General features: G+C 41.1%; 2 protein-coding genes across 2 annotated transcripts; both read left to right on the plus strand.

Moving 5' to 3' along the window:
• The first annotated feature begins 4026 nt into the window (after positions 1-4026).
• Positions 4027-8161, plus strand: gh1 (growth hormone 1). Its single transcript, NM_001124689.1, is given in 6 exon segments — positions 4027-4099; positions 4491-4630; positions 4767-4883; positions 5605-5760; positions 6877-7023; positions 7617-8161. Coding segments are annotated over 6 exon segments (633 nt in total). The 5' UTR covers positions 4027-4089; the 3' UTR covers positions 7680-8161.
• Positions 8162-13326: 5165 nt separating this feature from the next.
• Positions 13327-19345, plus strand: rdm1 (RAD52 motif containing 1). The gene is made up of 7 exons (XM_021624593.3): positions 13327-13706; positions 14241-14420; positions 16558-16683; positions 17249-17414; positions 17827-17925; positions 18687-18766; positions 19063-19345. The coding sequence occupies exons 1-7, from the start codon at positions 13602-13604 to the stop codon at positions 19147-19149; spliced, it is 843 nt and encodes a 280-aa protein (XP_021480268.2). The 5' UTR covers positions 13327-13601; the 3' UTR covers positions 19150-19345.
• The last annotated feature ends 5450 nt before the right edge of the window (positions 19346-24795 follow it).

The following is a 24795-nucleotide window of genomic DNA, read 5'->3' on the forward strand; positions in this document are numbered from 1 at the left end:
CAACTTAGTGACAACAGTTTGTGGAAGGCCCTTTCCTGTTTCAGCATGACAATGCCCCTGTGCGCAAAGTGAGATCCATACAGAAATGGTTTGTTTAGATCGGGGTGGAAGAGCTTGACTGGCCTGCACAGACAAAAACACTGCGAGACTCCAGGGGCCGGGGACGGTCACTCTTTGCCAGGGCATGGGAGGGTGGGGGAGCGTTGGTGTTTGCTACGGGGGCCATGGACTTTTCCGCTCCAAGTCATTGTCAGGGTTTCAGGTTCAAGTTTTGAATGTGCATATCATCTTCGATTGCGTCAGGGTCTCACAGGCTTGTTTGACACAGAGTGGTGGAGGGTCGTGTACCTCGCCTGGGGAGATGCCATTTGCCATTTCATTGGAATTGAGCAGCTGAGGCTGAACTGAGTGATATAATCACCCACTGGCACCTAGCTGCAGTGTCATTCCTTATAACAGTGTAGAGGTAGCTCACGTCTATCCCCCTGATGTAAATCCAAGCACTTTATCTAGGTAAGTGTAACAAGACAACCCACTGAGCACAGAAGCCAAAACAACGTCTTGTCCACGTTGGTTCAACGTAATTTCATTTCACGGAGAGGTATTATAGTTCGCCATTTCACCTCCTACCTATAAGGTCAGTGTGATGTGGCACAGAGGCCCAGGCAGAGTTGGAGTGAGTTACAGCCACATCACAACGGTTATATGGTGGCAACCCCATAAGCACATGCAGCTGTACGTAGACATACTCCACTCTCTGTAGCTGTTCTTAGTGATCCCTGGGCTCGTTTATTTACATTCTGTCCTATACTCTTACATGTGATGTTCTCTTTCTTCCTCCAGTTACCTCTCCCATAAATCGTGTGAGCTCTTAAAGGGGCACACACTCATTTAACATGAACCTCACACACTCAGTCATGACACACGTGTTCAAAGGATTTGTCAGGTTAAGCCAAGGGAGGCCCGATGCAGCTGTAGAGTGTAATACCCCCATACATGTTGTGTTATAGATTTACATTATTAATGTGTGTATTGCTCAAAACAGTGTCACCCAATACCCATGCAGGAAATGTTCTGTAATGTGGAGGATCTTTCTTCTGTAGCGTGATAATAATGTTCAAGAATAATTTTCAGTTCATTTGTAAATTGGCTAATCCAGTTCAGTTGAAACATGCTAAAATTAAAAATGGTTATGAGGCCATACATTGAGTAAGATAACATACGGAGAGTGTTGGTGAGACTCCCCATACAGAAAGAACACTTGATTTCACATGTGGAAAATAAATAACATGTTTTTGGAACACTTCACATGTGATAACATGTTCTCACATGTGCAGTTTCATGTTATTTTTTTTAAACTAGACAAGTCAGTTAAGAACAAATTCTTGTTTTCAATGACAGCCTAGGAACAGTGGGTTAACTGCCTGTTCAGGGGCAGAACGACAAACCCCCGAGCTGTACCTTGTCAGCTCGGGGGTTTGCACTTGCAACCTTCCGGTTACTAGTCCAACGCTCTAACCACTAGGCTACCCTGCCATTATCACAGGTTGCTTTACATGTTGTCACATTAACTTCACATAAGATCACGTGATCACATGAAAACATGTGTTTTTGAAACACTTCACATGTGAAATTCATGTGGATTTTCCACAAGGGTCAATAAGGGTCAAAAGGAAAGAGAAGTTTAGGAACCACTGATGCAGTATGTGACTAAACGTAAACAACAACTGAACTTTTTAAGTGATTTCTGACATTTTGCTACAGATAATACGTATCCTACAATGGGGCAAGATGATAAGAGGTTGGTTGAGGGAATAAAATCTTTATCGATATATGCTGTACATACAGTATTTTTGATTTGCTGTACTCTCAAAACAAGTCATCCCTACATCCAATCAGATAGTGTGGCCGAAACTAACCATTGTATAGTGCTCTTTTGAAAACCAGCTACCACATACAGTGGGGCAAAAAAGTATTTAGTCAGCCACCAATTTTGCAAGTTCTCCCACTTAAAAAGATGAGAGAGGCCTGTACTTTTCATCATAGGTACACTTCAGCTATGACAGACAAAATAAGAAAACAAATCCAGAAAATCACATTGTAGGATTTTTAATTAATTTATTTGCAAATTATGGTGGAAAATAAGTATTTGGTCACCTACAAACAAGCAAGATTTCTGGCTCTCACAGACCTGTAACTTCTTCTTTAAGAGGCTCCTCTGTCCTCCACTCGTTACCTGTATTAATGGCACCTGTTTGAACTTGTTATCAGTATAAAAGACACCTGTCCACAACCTCAAACAGTCACACTCCAAACTCCACTATGGCCAAGACCAAAGAGCTGTCAAAGGACACCAGAAACAAAATTGTAGACCTGCACCAGGCTGGGAAGACTGAATCTGCAATAGGTAAGCAGCTTGGTTTGAAGAAATCAACTGTGGGAGCAATTATGACCTCTGTCATTGCCAACAAAGGGTATATAACAAAGTATTGAGATAAACTTTTGTTATTGACCAAATACTTATTTTCCACCATAATTTGCAAATAAATTCATAAAAAATCCTACAATGTGATTTTCTGGATTTTTTTTCTAATTTTGTCTGTCATAGTTGAAGTGTACCTATGATGAAAATTACAGGCCTCTCTCATATTTTTAAGTGGGAGAACTTGCACAATTGGTGGCTGACTAAATACTTTCTTGCCCCACTGTATTCAACAAGGTAATGAGGTCAGTAAATGCACTTGCTGCCGCCCTTCCAAAGTGCTGTGGGTAAACAGATCGATTTCTGTTTTCGCCAGGAAAGGATTAGGACAGCGCTGGGCCTGACATTCAGCACGTCTCCGTGTCCTGAACGCTGAATATGGATCTAGGTTGAATATGTTCACACAACTTAGGTTGAACATGTTCACACCGGAACAGTCTACTCCCCCGTATGCCACGCTGACATGATCTCATTACTGTCATGACTATTGACCAGATAACCTTCATAGGTGTCATGACACCTTACACCGACACGTACATGTACAAGACAGTAAGGTGGTGTGGCACAAACAGAGTGTAGGCTTTGGGCTGGTAACATTGTGTAGTCAAGCACACATGCTGCTAGGCTGAAAGCATTCATGTGTTATCCTCTGAGATTTTTTTATCCTCTTTTTTTTAACAGCATATACATTTTTCCCCAAAAATCAATCAGTCAATCAACGGATGAAGTAGGGCCTACACACTTGCTCCAATAGATACCTTTATTAGGCTTTCTTGACAATGCTTAGATTACTGAAAGGATCTTCATCAGGTATAACAAAGGCTCTCACACAAAAATAAAAAGGATCGGGTATTTCACAGACTGGTATTGATCAAGTGACTCTTTATGTTGTGTGTGTTGATGATAACAAGACCCTGTCTGAATTTAAACAAAAAACTATACATTCTAACATGTGCCGTCTCGAGTCCTTCTCTGTGTGTCTACTTGTCTACTTGTCTACTTTCTACTTTGACTAAGTGGTAATGCCATAGGACATTCAGTTTGACATTAAACAATAACATATTGGAGTTAATAAAGAAGCAATATAATAAATGTCTTGTCATACTGCCTGTTATCCACAGTACCACAGCGGAATGGCAGAATAACCTGTGTGTGTGTGTGTGTGTGTGTGTGTGTGTGTGTGTGTGTGTGTGTGTGTGTGTGTGTGTGTGTGTGTGTGTGTGTGTGTGTGTGTGTGTGTGTGTGTGTGACTTGTGTCCATTCATTACATCCTAGACAACAGAGGTTTGCGTTGTATGTGTTTTGACCCTAATTCGTTCAGTCATCAAGTAAGTTGTTTTTTTAGGACACCTCCCCTCTTCCCAAACTCATGGAAAAATGTATGATTGATTTGACGTATTATGGTGATTGTTCCACAATCACATACAAAAACAGGTCCTGTCAATGAAAGGTGGTAAATGGATGAAAATCTCATGTTTCCTCCTATTGATACATTAAATCATGGATTCCCCATCTATAAAAACAGTGGCCCCAAACAAACGACAACATACTCAACCGACCACCGCACTTTCAAGTTAAGTAACCATCCTTGGCAATTAAGAGTAAAAATGGGACAAGGTAAGCCTGCTTTTTCTGTCTATTTATTTTTTCAGTGGGAAGTCAGTGTACCATTTAGTACAATTTAACTACTGCTATGAGGTTATAATCTATTGACACAGAACCACCTGCTTTAACAACCTAACTATGTGATCCATAACATTTACATTTGAGTCATTTAGCAGACACTCTTATCCAGAGCGACTTACATGAGCAATTGGGGTTACGTGCCTTGCTCAAGGGCACATCAGATTTCTCACCTAGTCAGCTCTGGGGTTGAAACCAGTAACGACCCAGCGCTCTTAACCCGCTAGGCTATTGGTGTACGATGGCTGAGAAAATCTTACCAATGTATCTCACCATAATTCGACTTACTCGTTTTCTACATTTCTTATTTGAATCTCTCTTTTAGTGTTTCTGCTGATGCCAGTCTTACTGGTCAGTTGTTTCCTGAGTCAAGGGGCAGCGATAGAAAACCAACGGCTCTTCAACATCGCGGTCAGCCGGGTGCAACATCTCCACCTATTGGCTCAGAAAATGTTCAATGACTTTGTAAGACAGCTTTTGAATCTTCTTTGGACATATCAAATAGTGTATCAATGATTGTTCTTCTTCTTGTAGACAGTGTCCTCAGCACACAACCCTCGTGGCTAAAAAAATCTCTCTCTCCCTTTGTGATTTTGTGCAGGACGGTACCCTGTTGCCTGATGAACGCAGACAGCTGAACAAGATATTCCTGCTGGACTTCTGTAACTCTGACTCCATCGTGAGCCCAGTCGACAAGCACGAGACTCAGAAGAGTTCAGTAAGTAACCTGGCCGAAACACTTACGCATGTTATGCCCTTTAGAACCATATAAAGTGTCAAAACGCTATTCACCTTAAATATGAACTCCTCCATGATGCAAGATTCCAAAAATAAATAATAGGGCATCTCAATTTGAACAATCGATAGAACTTACGGTAGTCATTAGTTATTGGGCAAGCAGACCACCAATTATGTAAACTCCAATTTCTAATTTTACATTTTAATTTGATTTGAACCTTTATTTAACTAGGCAAGTCAGTTAAGAACAAATTCTCATTTATAATGACAAGCAGAGGCAGCCTCATGCATGGCTCTTGAGTGATGCAGCAGTCTAAGGCACTACATCTCAGTGCCAGAGGTGTCACTGCAGACCCTGGTATGATTCCAGACTGTATTTCAAACGGCTGTGATTGTGAGTCCCATAGGGCGGCACACAATTCTCCCAGCGTCGTTAGGGTTTGGCCGGGGTTGCAATACCTCAGTGTCTTCAACTAAAGGTAGATAAAACAACCACATTTCACAATCATTGCAAGTAAAACCATCACTGTCTAATCGGTGGTTTCTCTACGTCTACATTCTCCGTTTTGTGCTTTTCTGTACAGGAAACCCGCCCCAAAAGTATTTTCACTCAATCATGTAAATAGGGCATCTCAAGCTGTACAATACAACTCAACTTCATTTTCCAATAATCTGTGGTTTCTCTACATCTTCACACACAGGTCCTGAAGCTGCTCCATATCTCTTTCCGTCTGATTGAATCCTGGGAGTACCCTAGCCAGACCCTGATCATCTCCAACAGCCTAATGGTCAGAAATGCCAACCAGATCTCTGAGAAGCTCAGCGACCTCAAAGTGGGCATCAACCTGCTCATCACGGTAAAGAAAGGAGGGAGAACAATGACCATTTGTGGTGTCACACTTTGTGCACTGTAAACTCCAAGGCATTTTTAACTCAAATACTTCTAGTAAGTTGAACTCAAAGTCAATGAAAAATCCTTATTGCTTAAAATGTTTATGTGGTACTGGCTCAAAACCAAATGAGAAGTCACATCAATGCAATTTTTTAAAGTTATAACAAATTCACTTTTTCCAAGCATGCTCTACTGCAGGTAGATTTTTTTAAATGTACAGAACATTGAGTGATTGATTCATTTTATGCTACACAAAGATATATAACATACATGTTTCAACATTTTCACAAAGATGAACAAGTTACCAGAATTTTGCAAACTCAACTTGCAGGCCTGATGTGGCCTGTATATCATGAGTTTCAGGCCACTGTATTAGGGTAAAGCTACACCTCAAAATATGGTATTATGAGATAAGTCATGTATTGTTGTAAAGACTTGAATTCTAATGATAATATTTGCCTAGGAATTCACTTGAAGGCCACAGGACTGAAAATGAATGACAACAGCCATGTCTCTGTCACTAACATATACAGTCATGGGTGATAACTACACTTCACTCAAAAAGGCCAGGCACACTGGGAAATTATATTTGAGACGTGGCTTAGTGGGGGCATTACTAAAAAATGTCAAGCTGATACAACTCAAATCTGGACACATCACAGGGTGACTCTATAGGTTTGAGTAATGACTGACTATAACATCACTTTAAGTAACTGCAGTCAGATTCTGTATATTAAGTGCAACAGGTTTCCTAAAAAGTGTTGAGTAATGGCAGCACATTGGGGTTTACAGTGACATGAAAGGGAAATACCTTTATGCTTTCCTAGTTAGAAAGCATAGTGTAGGACCACGTATGCCTCTTCTCAGCAGATCTTTCAGGGCTTTACATTGTGATGTGGTAACTGACCTTATCCATCATCGTGATTATATCAGTGACACCCCATTCAATGACTGAATATCGCCCCATTCAAGGACATTTATGCATGTGTCTTTTGCTACGTGTGCTTTCAGAAAGGCCCAATAAACAAATATTGATATGCACACATCCACCCCACCATGCATCTCTCTCTGTCTCCCACAGGGGAACCAGGATGGCGTACTGAGCCTGGATGACAATGACTCTCAGCAGCTGCCCCCCTACGGGAACTACTACCAGAACCTGGGGGGCGACGGAAACGTCAGGAGGAACTACGAGTTGTTGGCTTGCTTCAAGAAGGACATGCACAAGGTGCGCAACCATGTTGCCTTCAATATCATGTGCCTTCCTGTATTTTCTACAGTGCGTTGTTTTTTTGTGTTCTCTATTGCAAAGTATTGTTAGTAAATAACTCACGGACACTAGAGAAGCTTTAACCAAGTTTAATTCTTCCCAAAGGTTCTGTACCGCTGTAATCAGACAGCAAAACATTTCTCAATCCACAGTCATATACATCTTACTTAAAACACTCCTCCTTCTTCAATCCTTACAGTTTATGGCTCCACAGGAAGCTAATAAAGAGGATAACAGGACAACAAACATTTATTGCTGCCTTCAGAGAATCTGTCCTCACCTCCTGACCTCAACCCCTCATCTAATCCACAGATGTCCATTGTTTTTTTTCGGAGAACCATTAAGTTCTGACATGACCCAGTTTCTTTCATTTACTATCTCAATGATCAACGTTTAGCCGATTCCAACAGTATCTTTGGGTCTTTAACCTATATATTATTACTATTATTGTTCATTGATCAAGACTGTTCTCGAGAAAGGTCTGGTGACCTAGAACACACACATTAAAATGTGTCAACTATAACCCATTCTTCTTTTTTTCAACCCCCGAGGTCGAGACCTACCTGACCGTCGCCAAGTGCAGGAAGTCACTGGAGGCCAACTGCACTCTGTAGACGTGGGCTGGAGAGGCAGCCAGCAAGAGCCTGTCTCCAGGGTTCGGTTTCCCAGATACAGATTAGGCCTTGCCCTGCACTGAGGTGCATTTTCAATTGAGATTCTCCATTAAACATGCTTTTCAGTCTAGAGTAATTTTATTTTGGATCTAGTAGAGCCTGACTCCAGGGGTTTTCAGGCATTTGCCTTTTTTTCTCTGAAATCAACAACAACACTTTCTATATTGACTCTATCACTCTGAGCTACCATTGATTAGTACATTTACAGAAAAGGTTATTAAATGTCTTATTTAGATATATGGTTCATGGCGGTGCTACTGTTTATGCATACGTTAATATTTAGGGGTGAAATGAGAACTTGTAGAGCTCCAAGCTTTTGGATAATATATTTTAGAGTAATTTCCTTTACGTATTTTCATTCCTTAATCTTATTGTTTGAAACTAATAGTGATTCATGTTTCAATAAAGATGTTCTTCTCTGCAGCACATGATCTCTTGGCTTCTATTTAATATCTTTCAAATCAAAATTTTTTACAAGTTCCTAGCCCCAACATTCCTATGGTGTCTCTCGGACAACTTAGGGCTGGATTCAATCCGTATCGCAGATGCTCCATTTGAAATGTAAAGGCAATGTTCCTGCGTTCGCGGAGACTGCATTCACTTCAAACGCTGCATATGTCGGCTCAATCGGAAATTACCTGAAAAATGTTATACGGTTCTTCAGCGATACGGATTGAATCCAGCCCATAGTTACGTACATTTGTATTGGCAAAAACATGAATGTCCACCGTCTGTTGCGAATGTTGAATAAAACTCAATTTCAACTTTGTCTGCCAATTGTCCATAGGGTTGGTTGTTATATACCTCGGAATTTGAGAAAAGATATCCGATGGCACATATTAATAAACAGACTTTCCAAACATGGGTCTGCTGCAGGTGCCTAACACCATGCCCAGACTGGACGAGCGCAAATTGATTTTGTCCCCCCCACACCAAACGCGATCACAACACGCAGGTTGAAATATCAAAACAAACTCTGAACCAATTATATTAATTTGGGGATAGGTCGAAAAGCATTAAACATTTATGGCAATTTAGCTAGCTAGCTTGCAGTTGCTAGCTAATCTGTCCCATTTAGCTAGCTTGCTGTTGCTAGCTAATTTGGGATTTAAATGTTGAGTTGTTATTTTACCTGAAATTCACAAGGTCCTCTACTCTGACAATTAATCCACACATAAAACAGTCACCTGAATTGTTTCCAGTCATCTCTCCTCCTTCCAGGCCTTTTCATCTTTGGACTTTATATGGCGATTGGCATGTAACATTCATAGTATTGCCACGATGACCGACTGACCTCAGTTCATCTTTCAATCACCCACGTGGGTATAACCAATGGGTATCTGCTTCTATTAACCAATGAAGAGATGTGAGAGGCATGACTTGCACCGTGTTCATTGTCACAAATAGAACTGACTTCTATTTTAGGGCTTGGCAACGCCGATGCTCATTGACGAGCGTGAGCAGTGTGGGTGCAATATTTGAATAAAATGTTATTGTACATTTATTTTGCAACGCTCGCGCACGCGACGTGAGCAGTGTGGTCAGCATGTAACATGTCAAACACCTCATGTCAAAACAAAAGTCCTGCAAGTGCGCCATATGTTGGCAAGCAAGCCATAACTTGTGCCAGACTTTTATTTTGACAGAGAGGAAGAGGGTATGCAGCTGACCTGTTTATTGATATGTTCCTTCAGATATTTTGTCTCAAATTCCACGCTATATATAAACCAACCCCATGGACAATCGTCAGAGTAAGTTCAAATGTAATTATATATTCAACATTCGTGACACACAGTGGACGTGAAGCTCGCTTTCAGGTTTTGGCAATGGATTTTTGCGGCGCTGATGATGTCAGAGGGATAGCATCGGTGCATCATGACTAACAAGTTCCATCCATGAAGTATAATGAACATTTTCATTTTAGACGAATGTGAGTTGAGAGACTTAGACATACCAGAATCGTAGATTTACAAAAGCACCACGCCACCCCACATCAACTCCCACCATATCGCAATCTATGGACTTACCTTCAGTACTTGTAGCTGTGTTATAACTTATCATTCATCTGTAAGATCAATGCCATGACCAGTGGTGTGCCACAGATTCGTGAGGCTCCCCTGCAAGGCACGAGCAAGTCCAATTGTAAAGCCAGGGGACGGGAAATAGAATGTGATGGTAATATTCCATTTTTAACCTGAGGAACATCTGACCTTGATTGCCAAAAGACAATTATCCTACCAACCTCTCTGAAAATGGTTCTAGTGAAGGGACTTCAATGGTGAGGTAAAACGATTTGATTATTTTACTTTTCTCAGGTCTTCGATCATGGGCGACTCCAAACCCTTTGGTGGCCTCAACCAACTTTAACCAGATGAAGGTGTGTCCCAGCACTTGCAATTTCATTGGTTACAGAACTGTAAGCACTGCCCCGTGCTCGAGCTCATTGGTTGTGTTGCGTACAGAATATCTACTGTAGGAGTAAAGTCAGAGCTTTCTCAAATTCTTTAATTAGTAAACTGTTGTTTATCATTGACATTTACAGCTACCTCAACTGTTCGGTGGTCAAACTATCTTGTTGGTTTTGCCAAGTGAGGACAATATTTGATGGAATGGAGACGCTAGATAGATACAACGAGATTACGAGAAGGATGATGGTTTCTGGAGAAGAGGAAATGGAAGGTGGATGGACAAACTTGAATCTGGCCCGGTGGTGGCAGGTCGTGCAATGGCGGAAGCTGACACGGTGTTTGATTCTGTTGGCGAGAGTAAAGTTGGTAAGAATGACTGAACCATGGTAATTAAGAAGAATTTAGCTAAAAGAGCTAAAGCTGTTCATTTCCAGCAGTTTCTGGTTGGTGTACCATTCATGAGTAAGGATGTTTATTTGAGAGACCTTTGCGATTGCGAAGATGGTGAAGGACAAATTGAGGAAGGTGGAGTCAGTCAGAGTGACCAGGAGCGGTATGATGGTGATTTCATGGTCATCAAAAGAGCAGAAGGAGAAAGCTCTGTGGCTCTACAAACTGTCAATGTACGAAGTGGAGAGTTGTGATTTTCAGAGTTGTGCACGGAAGAAAGGTGTCATCTCGCTGGATATCGAGGCTTCGTGGTATAGGGACAATATTCCGGGAATGGTTGGGGCACGTCGCTTTACCTTTATTGTGAATGGAAAGAAGGAGGAAAACCTGTCTGTTCGATGAAGAGTCTCTCCTGACCCACGCAAAGCTGTGATATGTGAGATATGCAGTGCGAGTGTACAGTGCCATGCAAAAGTATTCGGCCCCCTTGAACTTTGCGACCTTTTGCCACATTTCAGGCTTCAAACATAAAGTATATATAAATATATATATAATTTTTTTTGTGAAGAATCAACAACAAGTGGGACACAATCATGAAGTGGAACGACATTTATTGGATATTTCAAACTTTTTTAACAAATCAAAAACTGAAAAATTGGGCGTGCAAAATTATTCAGCCCCCTTAAGTTAATACTTTGTAGCGCCACCTTTTGCTGCGATTACAGCTGTAAGTCGCTTGGGGTATGTCTCTATCAGTTTTGCACATCGAGAGACTGAAATTTTTTCCCATTCCTCCTTGCAAAACAGCTCGAGCTCAGTGAGGTTGGATGGAGAGCATTTGTGAACAGCGGTTTTCAGTTCTTTCCACAGATTCTCGATTGGATTCAGGTCTGGACTTTGACTTGGCCATTCTAACACCTGTATATGTTTATTTTTGAACCATTCCATTGTAGATTTTGCTTTATGTTTTGGATCATTGTCTTGTTGGAAGACAAATCTCAGTCCCAGTCTCAGGTCTTTTGCAGACTCCATCAGATTTTCTTCCAGAATGGTCCTGTATTTGGCTCCATCCATCTTCCCATCAATTTTAACCATCTTCCCTGTCCCTGCTGAAGAAAAGCAGGCCCAAACCATGATGCTGCCACCACCATGTTTGACAGTGGGGATGGTGTGTTCAGTGTGATGAGCTGTGTTGCTTTTACGCCAAACATAACGTTTTGCATTGTTGCCAAAAAGTTCAATTTTGGTTTCATCTGACCAGAGCACCTTCTTCCACATGTTTGGTGTGTCTCCCAGGTGGCTTGTGGCAAACTTTAAACAACACTTTTTATGGATATCTTTAAGAAATGGCTTTCTTCTTGCCACTCTTCCATAAAGGCCAGATTTGTGCAATATACGACTGATTGTTGTCCTATGGACAGAGTCTCCCACCTCAGCTGTAGATTTCTGCAGTTCATCCAGAGTGATCATGGGCCTCTTGGCTGCATCTCTGATCAGTCTTCTCCTTGTATGAGCTGAAAGTTTAGAGGGACGGCCAGGTCTTGGAAGATTTGCAGTGGTCTGATACTCCTTCCATTTCAATGTTAGCGCTTGCACAGTGCTCCTTGGGATGTTTAAAGCTTGGGAAATCTTTTTGTATCCAAATCCGGCTTTAAACTTCTTCACAACAGTATCTCGGACCTGCCTGGTGTGTTCCTTGTTCTTCATGATGCTCTCTGCGCTTTTAATGGACCTCTGAGACTATCACAGTGCAGGTGCATTTATACGGAGACTTGATTACACACAGGTGAATTGTATTTATCATCATTAGTCATTTAGGTCAACATTGGATCATTCAGAGATCCTCACTGAACTTCTGGAGAGAGTTTGCTGCACTGAAAGTAAAGGGGCTGAATAATTTTGCACGCCCAATTTTTCAGTTTTTGATTTGTTAAAAAAGTTTGAAATATCCAATAAATGTCGTTCCACTTCATGATTGTGTCCCACTTGTTGTTGATTCTTCACAAAAAAACACAGTTTTATATCTTTATGTTTGAAGCCTGAAATGTGGCAAAAGGTCACAAAGTTCAATATACTTTCGCAAGGCACTGTATGTACAAAAGTCCACTGCAATGTCATGCATGTAAAAAGTTTGGCCACGTGTCAAGTGTTTGCAGATGGAATATAAGTGTTGAAGAGTCGGAGGATGCACAATGCTGCAATTGTGATGGGAAGCATTTTCCAGCGTTCCCTGCGTGCCCTGTTAGGGTGAATGAGGTCAAAGTAGCGATGCACAGGGCTGTCAAGCAGGTCTCCTATGTGGAGACAGTGAAATTGTTGAAGGAGAGAGTAGAGATGATGAAGCTTTGGCAATGGATGACAAGCAAGCAGCCTGTTGATGTCAATCATCAAATAAAAGATGCTGAAATACTAATGGTGAAGAAGGTGGATATTTTTGCATTCATTGTGCAGGTGATTCATTGTACAGGACAAACTAATAAAACAGAAGAAACTGGATATCATTGTGAAAGCGGCAAAAAGGTTATTGGACCTTCAGAACTTCAAGGCAGAAACATTGTAGGGAATACTGTCGGAAGATACTCCTCCCTCTCAGGCCCCAGAGCCTGTTTTTGGGGATCTGAGTAGACATTTAAAACTGACTGAAGTAGTATGTTGATGTTTTTTCGAGTAAAAACGTTTGGGAATGATATGAGTATGTTTTTTTCAGCCTTTCCTTAACTGCATTAAAGTTCCCAAGTTTTCACCCCATACAGTAAGTGGCGGCATGCATCTCTAACGTGTGTTTTGTAGACCTCCATAATAGCATAGAAGAAGAAGAACCTCTTCTGCGTAACGAATGACGTTTTCAGCGCGGGGAAATCAGATGCTCTTGTGCGGAAGTCAACGTAAACGTCATATCAAATTTTCTGCGATAAATTGATTCATACTATCCTCCAGAAAATACTTTACAAGGAGGACAATAATACCAACCTACAACATTGAAACCATTTCGTGCAACACTGTTGGCGGAGCAGAGTAGTAGCCTACAGTAATAATGTTTCTCTAGCCAGAATTCACTACTGCAATGGAGGTCGAGGTGGACGTAATAGAGTTCAGGGTACCCATTGAAAATAACAAAACACTGTTTGTCTGGAATATTCAATCCACATTTTCAGACGCGTTTATTTACGTAAGTCTCGTTGATTAATTATACAGTTGTTAGCTATGTGATTAATACACTAGTTATCTAGTATAGTTAATGACGTTTGAGAATCGCCAGAAAAAATAGTGAGTTTTTATTAAAGCAATCTAATAGCATAGGCCTTTTATAAGACTTTGTTTTGGACACATCTACATTTTACTTGTAGAACACTAATGCAACTTTGATACGAAATATTTGATAGGAGAGCAAGGTAGAAAGGGGAAGGGGTATACCTAGTCAGTTGTACAACTGAAATGTCTTCCGTATTTAACCCAACCCCTCTGAATCAGAGAGGTGCGGGGGTGTCTTAATCGACATCACGTCATCGGCGCCCGGGGATCAGTCGGTTAACTGCCTTGCTCAGGGGCAGAACGACAGATTTTTACCTTGTCAGATCGGGGATTCGATCCAGCAACCTTACGGTTACTTGCCCAGCGCTCCTACCCGCCAGCCTATGTAAAGCTGGCGAATACATGACTTTCACTGCCATGAATTGAAATTATGTACTGTATTATTTTAAAGGAATCCATCTGGAACATATTCTGCAACTTTGGACCGCTGTATCTGGTAAAGGTGTGTCCCAATGCTGCCGGGGTCGAGCCAGGGTTCTATGCCCTAGTCAAGTACTTCTCCGCAGCCCAGGCATCTAAAGCACAGAAAGCCACACATGGAAGATGCTTTTTCCAGAGCTCTCCTTTGAAGGTAAGGGAACATTCAGAGAGAAACTTACTCAAATGTTGTAGACTATAGAGCCCCACGGTGGAGGTGTCATAATATCCATAAAACCTAGCGGTCAAACAGGAAAATTGTTCCAATGGTTTTTCTACCATTAATTTTCCCACAGGGGATTTTAGAAACACTTAAAATAAGGGCTTTGTTTCTTGTAGGCTTACCCTGGTGTGAAGTTTTGATAACCATGTAAATCTCTCTCGGACAAGGTGACTTATCAATATATTAGGCTCTATTTACTCTCAGATTCGAAAATGCTAATTGGCGTCAAAGAAGACTTGCACAACTACAAATCCCTGCAAGCTCCTGCACATCATCTCTAGCTGACACCTATGCTAACAGGAATTGGGTCAATTTAAAACTTGCACAAAAACTTTATTCATTACTACATTTAGCTAACATTAAATAGTTAATTCAGAGATTCTTACCTTTGCCTTGATTCGTCAGTCTCATCCAGATCATTTGTAGTTCTTTATGATAGCCACATTAGCTGCTAATTAGGGTTTCATTTTTTTTTTGGGGGGGGGGGTAAATACAGGCGAATATAATGATAAAAGTCACCTTGTCCTAGAGAGATTTACATGGTTATCAAATCGTCTCGCCAGGGTAAGCCTACATGAAACACAGCCCTTATTTTAAGTGTTTTTAAAATCCCCTGTGGGAAAAATTAATAGTGGAAAAACATTTGGATCCTAGTTGACCGCTAGGTTTTATGGGTATTATGACTCATACGGTGGTACTCTATTGTATAATTTAGTGCTTGAAGTTCTCATCTATTTACAATCGGCAATTCCAAAGAGATCAAAATTCTCTCCAAATTATAATTGTATTATTTCATAAGATCCTTGCTTATGTGACATGTATATATTTTTAATCAATCACTTTTTCCCATTCAACCCTCCAGTTGTGTTCATGTTAATTCATTCTGTGTTCCCGGTCCAAAATGACAGCCCCATTATAGCTGATTATAAATCCATAATAATACAAATATTATCACCTAATGTTGTGTTAGATATTTTTATCAGCTTAAGTTCTTGTGAACATTACACGTTTTGAACTTCTATTTGCTATTTATGGCCTCATTGACCTGAGCTCATATAACTTGTTTTTGAGTAGAAAAAGCTAAATGTATGGATTATTTTGACTATAACAAGTTCTCAGATGAAACATGTTGTGCTATTTATCACAGACTACTTTTTGTCAAAGTTTAACAAGGACTCTCTCCTCCTCACCAGTGTCATGATCAAAGATATGATCAAGAGCCTCACATACAGTATATCGTTTGGTCATTGTGCTGCCACAGAACGAATTGTGAGCAAGGCCTCAAAAAAGCTTTTATATACCAGAACTGCGAGAAAAGTTCTATATATTATTGAAACAATGTTGCGATTGTTTGTGAGAATGCCAACAGCTGTAGTTCTCGTGGGGGAAATATTCTATTGGGGAAAGGTTTGTGTGTGTGTGTGTGTGTGTGTGTGTGTGTGTGCGCACGCGCAAACATGCATACATACATACATGCATACATACATACATGCATGTGGGGTTCTGGGAGATGAAGTGTGTCCATCTGATGAATGGGCATGTCCCTGAACTCCAATTTTATACACTAATTGTAGTCTCACCCATTCATTTCTAATGACCGGTCATTTTTGACCAGAAACACCACAGGTGTACAAGTTAAATGAAACACCCAAAATGTAATGAAAATCATAAAAATGTATTTGGTGTGTTCATATGCCCTGTGTGGACAATGTCCTGGAACCTTATGACAATCAGATTAATTGAACTACATTTTTCGGAGAGAACTTGTAAATCTGTCCTATTCGACCGTAACACAGCAGGAGGGTTAAAACAACTTCAAGGCCCCAAGAGTCGTCTTTTTCTCACAGCTGCTGTTAACCTTCACAGTAACACTTGACCAATAACTAAAACCAGACCTTGACCAGTAGAAGGCAGTGTCTTACCACTCCATGATGACTTGTAGACCAGCCTCTTGCTGGTCTTCTGCTCTGCTTCACTTTCTCCCCTTAAACACTGTTCACCATGAAGTCATAACCATTGTAATGATGGACATTTAGAACTGATTGTACATTCTCTGTCTGTTCTCCAGGTAAAGCTGAGCACAAAGCAGTACCCAAACTTCCTTCACTACTCTAAGCCACTGAGCCGTAGCAAGTGTCAGGACTTGGCCAATCACTACCTGGGTTTTAATGGATGGAGCACCCACATTGTTACAGTAAGGAGTAGCAATGCCCCCAGATGTGTCTTGTTTTATGTTCCAGTGCTATGTTACAGTATGATACAACAGATACAATATTTGTTTGTTTTGGTGGGTGTAGCCATTGTGAAATCGCTAGCTAGTTAGCTTTGTGTGACCAATGACCTAAATGATGTATAAAGACATTAAAACATTGACAACACAAGCAGATGATAGGTTGTTAGACTTTAAAGTAACACATCTTCTTCAGTCCCAACTTTGTATGTCAATCCCTTTCTGCTGTATAGAATATGGACCATGTCGTTTACAGTCATTGTATGATGAAAAGCTCATATATCCAAAACAGAACATTTTAAAGAAATTAACATATTTTCCTATTAAAGAACATACAATTATGAAACTTCAGAAACCTATATTTTCTTGGTCCTTGAGTCAAAAGTACATTGAGGGGAGTTACTGCTTTCAATAAATGTAATAAAAAACATTTTTTAAAAGTTTAATAATAACAATTGCCAAAAATGTAGTTACAAGGTTTTCGTCAGACAACGACAATATGTAATGAAGCCTTCCTTTCTCTGGACAGCTGAAGGACATCTCCAACTGTGACGATGCCGGCAGGTTGTCCACCACAACTGGTGACCCTCAGGAGATTACCCTAAAGTACGGCTGCATCATGGATGTCACCTTCCCACAGCATGGCCTTAGCTGCCGAGGCGTCGGAGTGGCTGAAGAGACCGTAGAGGGCACCGGTGAGATTCCGCAGAACAGCCACAGTTTCTATGAGAAAGTTGTTTCAGAATGAGAATCACCTTTTTTATTTGCGAAGTACAGGACTTTGACCAGGTGAAATGGTGGTGACGGGGCCTTAAAATAAACAGAAAATATTGACAGAATATAGACAAGAATCTACACATACTTTTGCCCAACTCTGGGCTTGTTCACGTAAAGGTGTTGATCTCTAATTGCCTTTCCAAAATGTCTGTGTTATTCTCAGAACATTCCTGATCCACATTGAGGGCAAAATATACGATTTGTGTCTTTGTAATGAAATAACTCATTCTTCTTGTGCAGCGAAAGTGAAAGCTCTAGTCTGTCAACACATGCTAGAAAACGGTCTGCATTTCTTTCACTAAAACTCCTCTCTACGGTTTTGGGCCATAGGTCCAGACGTTGTCCTGCCAAAAAGAGGAAAGCTCCAGAGATGGGCCAGGGACAAAGCAGTGGTTGACGCTTTCGAGAAGGTGTTGCTGCTGGTTCTGGGTGAGTAAAGCTTCACTTAAATTTGGGAGACGTGGAAACGACAGTCCAAGCTCCCGCCACCACTTGAGTGTATTCCCATACGGCTGATTGGGCACATCATTGCGCACATCTTGTCATTCATGATGCATATTGAGGCAACATTTTCAATACGTAGCCTAGTGGCAAAATAAAACTCTATGATTTCAATATATAGGCCCATGAAGTCTATTTATCTTTTAATGCAGTGATCTCGGTTTTCATTTCAAGCGTTGTTTTTTTCTTTTACTTGTTTGTAACAATTGCAAATATTTTGCCGGCTTTGTATTTGTAGTTAACTTCATTCTGAAGTTATTGGTGGTCACAGTCACACAGATATCTAGCCTTACCATCTTGATTCTATGTTTAGCAGAGATCTTCTGTGAATAAAGTGACACGCGGAAGGGCAAAAAAAACATCTAACGATGCACTTTGTCTATTCTTCTACGAGTGGTCTGGATCACTCGTAGATGTGCAAAGGTTGTTATAGATCTTTACTAATAAAGGCTCTGGGAAACAGATTGGCCACTAAATATACATCGTAAGATGGTTCTAACAATGATCTAAACGCTACGAAGGCTCTGGGAAACGAGGCCCTGAACTCTTAAGTGAACTAATCATTGGAATCATTTTGAAGATATCAGCTCTGCGTATTTTAATGTCTTCCAGGTGTAGAGGCATGGGCAGGGATATCCTCTGACATAAGGGAATAAAAATGTAATCACAAAAAAAAATATTTCTTCCAGGTAATGGGAAAGTTGTAGTTGAATGCAGGGTGGAGCGAGATGATGTCCTACAAGATGAGGATCTGAAAGGACTCATAAAGGTACCACACTGTTCTCTTACCCACATGGGATGCTTAATTTGTATGTATTTTGGGCAATGTAGTATTTATAAAAATTGCCAGTGCAGTTTAAATTATTGGCAACTTTACTGGACAGTCACTCGTGTTAACTTTATGTAATAATAATTTTAGTAGTATACTTTATGACTTAATGTAACTGATTATATGTAATTGTGTATTCTGCATAACTCAGTGTTGTTGACCACAAGCATTTAATGAAATCTAAATCAAATCTGATCTCTGCAATCAATGTCCTTTTTTAAACATTTCTTTGTCAGGTGAATGACATTCCCTGGAGCCAATTTGACCCTGATGGCCAGGAGGAAAATGAGGATATACCGTGGGACCTCAGTGTCAACATGTGACATGTACCTGGAGACAGTTTACCTGTGTTCACCTGCACTCACTGTGTTTAAGTCTGTGCCATAGAACAACTTGGCATTTCCCGTTAAAAAATTTTCAGGTACATTCTTTTAAAAAGTATGTCATGTTTTGTGGAAAATACCTTATTTTTTTGTACAATTCAATATTTCATTAAAAGCACAAGTTGTTCGTTCCTAATTATGTTTAGGTGTTTGTGTCTCTTAGAGAGAAAACGAGGGCAGCCATATTACATTTGTTACATGCGCTGAATACAACAGGTGTAGTAGACCTTAAAGTGAAATGCTTGCCTACAAGCCCTAACCAACAATGCAGTGTAAAAAATACCTAATAAACAAACAAATTTAAGAGCAGCAGTAAAATAACAATAGCGAGGCGACATACAGGGGGTATCGGTACCGAATCAATGTCCGGGGGCACCGGTTAGTCGAGGTAATTGAGGTAATATGTACATGTGGGTAGAGTTGTTAAAGTGACTATGCATGGATAGTAACAGTTGCTGCAGTGTAAAAGAGGAGAGGGGGGGGGGGCATGCAAGTAGTCTGGGTAACCATTTGATTAGATGTTCAGGAGTCTTATAGCTTGGGGTTGGAAGCTGTTTAGAAGCCTCTTGGACCTAGACTTGGCGCTCCGTTACCGCTTGCCATGTGTAGCAGAGAGAACAGTCTATGACTAGGGTGGCTGGAGACTTTTACAGTTTTTTAAGGGCCATCCTCTGACACCACCTGGTATAGAGTTCCTGGATGGCAGGAAGCTTGGCCCCAGTGATGTACTGGGCCCCAGTGATGTACTGGGCCGTATGCACTACCCTCTGTAGTGCCTTGCGGTCGGAGGCCAAGCAGTTTCCATACAGGCAGTGATGCAACCTGTCAGGATGCTCTCGATGGTACAGCTGTAGAACCTTTTGAGGATCTGAGGACCCATGCCAAATATTTTCAGTCTCATGAGGGGGAATTGGATTTGTTGTGCCCTCATCACGACTGTCTTGGTGTGCTTGGACCATGTTAGTTTGTTGGTGATGTGGACACCAAGGAACTTGATGCTCTCAACCTGCTCCACTACACCCCCGTTGACGTGAATAGGGGCGTGCTTGGTCCTCCTTTTCCTGTAGTCCACAATCATCTCCTTTGTCTTGATCACGTTGAGGGAGAGGTTGTTGTCATGGCACCACACGGCCAGGTATCTGACGACCACCCTGTAGGCTGTCTCGCCGTTGTCTGTGATCAGGCCTACTATTGTTGTGTCATCGGCAAACTTAATGATGGTGTTGGAGTTATGCCTGGCCATGCAGTCATGAGTGAACAGGGAGTACAGGAGCGGACTGAGCATGCACCCCTGAGGGGCCCACGTGTTGAGGATCATCATGGCGGATGTGTTGTTACCTTCCCTTACCACCTGAGAGTGGTCCATCAGGAAGTCCAGGATCCAGTTGCAGAGTGAGGTGTTTAGTCTCAGGGTCCATAGCTTATTGATGAGCTTTGAGGGCACTATGGTGTTGAATGCTGAGCTGTAGTCAATGAATAGCATTCTCACATAGGTGTTCCTTTTGTCCAGGTGAGAAAGGGCAGTGTGGAGTGAAATAGAGATTGCATCATCTGTGAATCTGTTAGGGCGGTATGCAAATTATGATGTTGGTGTGAGCCATGACCAGCCTTTCAAAGCACTTCATGTCTACAGACAGGTTACCTTAGTGTTCTTGGGCACAGGGAATATGGTGGTTTCCTTGAAACATGTTGGTATTATAGACTCTGACAGAGAGAGGTTGAAAATGTCAGTGAAGACATTTGCCAGTTGGTCAGAGCATGCTCGGAGTGCACATCCTGGTAATCCATCTGGCCTTGTGAATGTTGACCTGTTTAAAGGTCTTACTCACATCGGCTGCGTGATCACACAGTCGTCCAGAACAGCTGATGCTCTCATGCATGTTTCAGTGTTACTTACTTTGAAGCGAGCGTAGAAGTAATTTAGCTTGTCTGTTATGCTCGTGTCACTGGGCAGCTCTTGGCTGTGCTTCCCTTTGTAGTCTGTAATAGTCCGCATGCTCTGCCACATCCGACTGACATCTGAGCCGGTGAAGTACGATTCGATCTTAGTCCTGTATTGACGCATTGCCTGTTTGATGGTTCGTCGGAGGGCATAGCGGGATTTCTTCAGGGTTTGAGTCCCCCTCTTCGAATAGCGGCATTTCTTCCCTTTAGCTCAGCGCGGGTGTTGCCTGTAATCCATGGCTTCTGGTTGGGGTATGTACGTACAGTCACTGTGGGGACGACGTCATCGATGCACTTATTTTTGAAGCCAGTGACTGATGTGGTGTACTCCTCAATACCATCAGAAGAATCCTGGAACATATTCCAGTCTGTGCTAACAAAACAGTCCTGTAGCTTACTATCTGCTTCATCTGACCACTTTTTTTATTGACTGAATCACTGGTGCTTCCTGCTTTAATTTTTGCTTGTAAGCAGGAATCAGGAGGATAGAATTATGGTCAGATTTGCCAAATGGAGGGCAAAGGAGAGCTTTGTACATGTCTCTGTGTGTGGAGTAAAGGTGGTCTAGATTTTTTCCCCCCCTCTGGTTGCACATTTAACATGCTGGTGGAAATTTGGTAAAATTGATTTAAGGTTTCCTGAGTTACAGTCCCCGGCCACTAGGAGTACCACATCTGGATGAGCGTTTTTCCCGTTTGCTTATGGCGGTATACAGCTCATTGAGTGCGGTCTTAGTGCCAGCATCGCTCTGTGGGGGTATGTAGACAGCCACGAAAAATACAAATGAAAACTCTTAGTAGACAGTGGTACTGAAAGCCAGTCAGTGTGTTTATGTTTTGTGGTAAAGTGTATCATACATCGTCCAATTAGATGATTAAGCAATGAGGCAGTAAATGATTCACAATCCGCCAACAGGCACTGCGAGTTGTGTGTGTGTCCAGGGCACATAGCTTCCTCAAACCGCTGCCAGTCTCACCCGCACTATTTCTGTCATGCCAAGAGATCGTGTCACGTCTCAAAGGGAGTTTCTTCTCTCGCTTAGTTTTTTTTCCTTTCTTTGTTTTCGTTTTCTAATCTAAACATCTGCAGCCATGGATACCGAACTCCCTATTCTAGTCTGCCTCTGCGTAATTAGAAGTGTATGAGTGCATGGTAGACTATTTTAATGTGAGTCACTGTGGTGGGTCAGTCATTTTATGATATTGTATGATGATTTATTTTAAGTTGTAATGATATTTCTTGAATTTCAACTAAGTGCAGTCAGTGCCACCTTCAATAGTAGTGCGTTTTCCCTCCAGATTAGCAAGATTTAGTGATTGGCAGCCAAACACATTAAAGTATAGAACATTTCAATTTGTTGTTATTTAATGTACAGTAATGTACAGTCGATGTCTGAAGTTTACATACACCTTAGCCAAATACATTTCAACTCAGTTTTTCACAATTCCTGACATTTAATCATAGTAAAAAGATCACCACTTTATTTTAAGAATGTGAAATGTCAGAATAATAGTAGAGATAATTATTTATTTCAGGTTTAATTTCTTTCATCACGTTCCCAGTGGGTCAGAAGTTTACATACACTCAATTAGTATTAGGTAGCATTGCCTTTAAATTGTTTAACTTGGGTCAAACGTTTCAGGTAGCCTTCCACAAGCTTTCCACAATAAGTTGGGTGAATTTAAGCCCATTGCTCCTGACAGAGCTCGTGTAACTGAGTCAGGTTTGTAGGCCTCCTCGCTCTCACACACCTTTTCAGTTCTGCCCACACATTTTCTATAGGATTGAGGTCAGGGCTTTGTGATGGCCACTCCAATACCTTGAATTTTTTGTCCTTAAGCCATTTTGCCACAACTTTGGAAGTATGCTTGGAGTCATTGTCCATTTGGAAGACCCATTTGCAAACAAGCTTTATCTTCATGACTGATGTCTTGAGATGTTGCTTCAATATATCAACATAATTTTTCCGCCTCATGATGCCGTCTATTTTGTGAAGTGCTGCCACCTCCGTGTTTCACGGTTGGGATGGTGTTCTTGTGCTTGCAAGCCTCACCCTTTTTCCTCCAAACATAACAATGGTCATTTTGGCCTAACAGTTCTATTTCTGTTTCATCAGACCAGAGGACATTTCTCCAAAAAGTACGATCTTTGTCCCCATGTGCAGTTGCAAACCATAGTCTGGCTTTTTTATGGCGGTTTTGGAGCAGTGGCTTCTTCCTTGCTGAGCGGCCTTTCAGGTTCTGTCAATATAGGACTTGTTTTACTGTGGATATAGATACTTTGGTACCCGTTTCCTCCAGCATCTTCACAAGGTCGTTTGCTGTTGTTCTGGGATTGATTTGCACTTTTTGCACCAAAGTATGTTAATCTCTAGGAGACCGAACGCGTCTCCTTCCTGAGCGGTATGACGGCTGCGTGGTCTCATGGTGTTTATACTTGCATACTATTGTTTGTACAGATGAACGTGGTACCTTCAGGCGTTTGGAGGATGAACCAGACTTGTGAACGTCAACAAAAAAAATTCTGAGGTCTTGGATGATTTCTTTTAATTTTCCTATGATGTCAAGCAAAAAGGCACTGAGTTTGAAGGTAGGCCTTGAAATACATCCACAGGTATACCTCTAATTGACTCAAATTAAGTAAATCAGAAGCTTCTAAAGCCATGACATAATTTTCTGGAATTTTCCGAGCTGTTTAAAGGCACAGTCAACTTAGTGTATGTGAACTTCTGACCCACTGGAATTGTGATACAGTGAATTAGAAGTGAAATAATCTGTTTGTAAACAATTGTTGGAAAAATGACTTGTCATGGACAAAGTAGATGTCGTAACCGACTTGCCAAAACTATAGTTTGTTAACAAGAAATGTGTGAAGTGGTTGAAAAACGAGTTTTAATGACTCCAACCTAAGTGTATGTAAACTTCCGACTTCAACTGTATATTAGTCAGCATTAGACTCGTCTACTAGCTTATCCACACTCCAGTATGATGAGCAGTATGCCTTGTCCTGGAATCCGAATGAGGAGACGTAACCAGGCAACCATCCGCCAAGTTTGGCAGCCCAATATGGGAGTTATGTGTTAAAAGTTGGAGTTTTAAATCGGTTGTCCAATTAAAGTTTACAGGAATCTATATTAGTTAGCATCAGATTTCAAACTTATCCACACACTGGTATGATGAATAATCCCAATGAAGAGAGAGAGAACCAGTCAACCATGGATGGGTTGGGAGGAGACGTACAATTATGTTCATAAATATTGAATCCCTTGATAGAGATGAGCAAAATTAATGTGTAGAAATACTGAACAATGTGTGCTCAGAAAAATTTGTAAATTCTATAATTGTATACTAATACAATTGTTCAGAGAAACAGATTTTGTTTACCAAGTATCAACATTGTTTTTTTGTTGAGGATGTTCAAAATGATTGGCCCCCCTGTTTTCAATACTTTAGGATAACAACAGTGAGCCTTTTTTGAACACTTTTTATGAGATTGCATGTTGGGAGGGAGCTTAGACCCTTTCTCCACACAGAATCTTTCCAGATCGTTGATATGCTTCTGCTCGTATGGACTGCCTTCTTCAAATCAAACCACGGGTTTTCAATTGGGTCAAGTCCAGAGACGGAGATGGACTTTGCAAAG

This window comes from Oncorhynchus mykiss, chromosome 12 (assembly GCF_057628025.1).
Source record: "Oncorhynchus mykiss isolate SJ-2025 chromosome 12, ASM5762802v1, whole genome shotgun sequence".
NCBI classification, from domain to species: domain Eukaryota; kingdom Metazoa; phylum Chordata; class Actinopteri; order Salmoniformes; family Salmonidae; genus Oncorhynchus; species Oncorhynchus mykiss.

Excerpts from the sequence above, each read along its gene's own strand:
- rdm1 (XM_021624593.3), top strand. The coding sequence starts at position 13,602 with ATGGAGGTCGAGGTGGACGTAATAGAGTTCAGGGTACCCATTGAAAAT. Across the intron at positions 14,421-16,557 it reads TCCAGAGCTCTCCTTTGAAG|GTAAAGCTGAGCACAAAGCA; the intron begins GTAAGGGAACAT and ends TCTGTTCTCCAG. Across the intron at positions 18,767-19,062 it reads ATCTGAAAGGACTCATAAAG|GTGAATGACATTCCCTGGAG; the intron begins GTACCACACTGT and ends TTTCTTTGTCAG.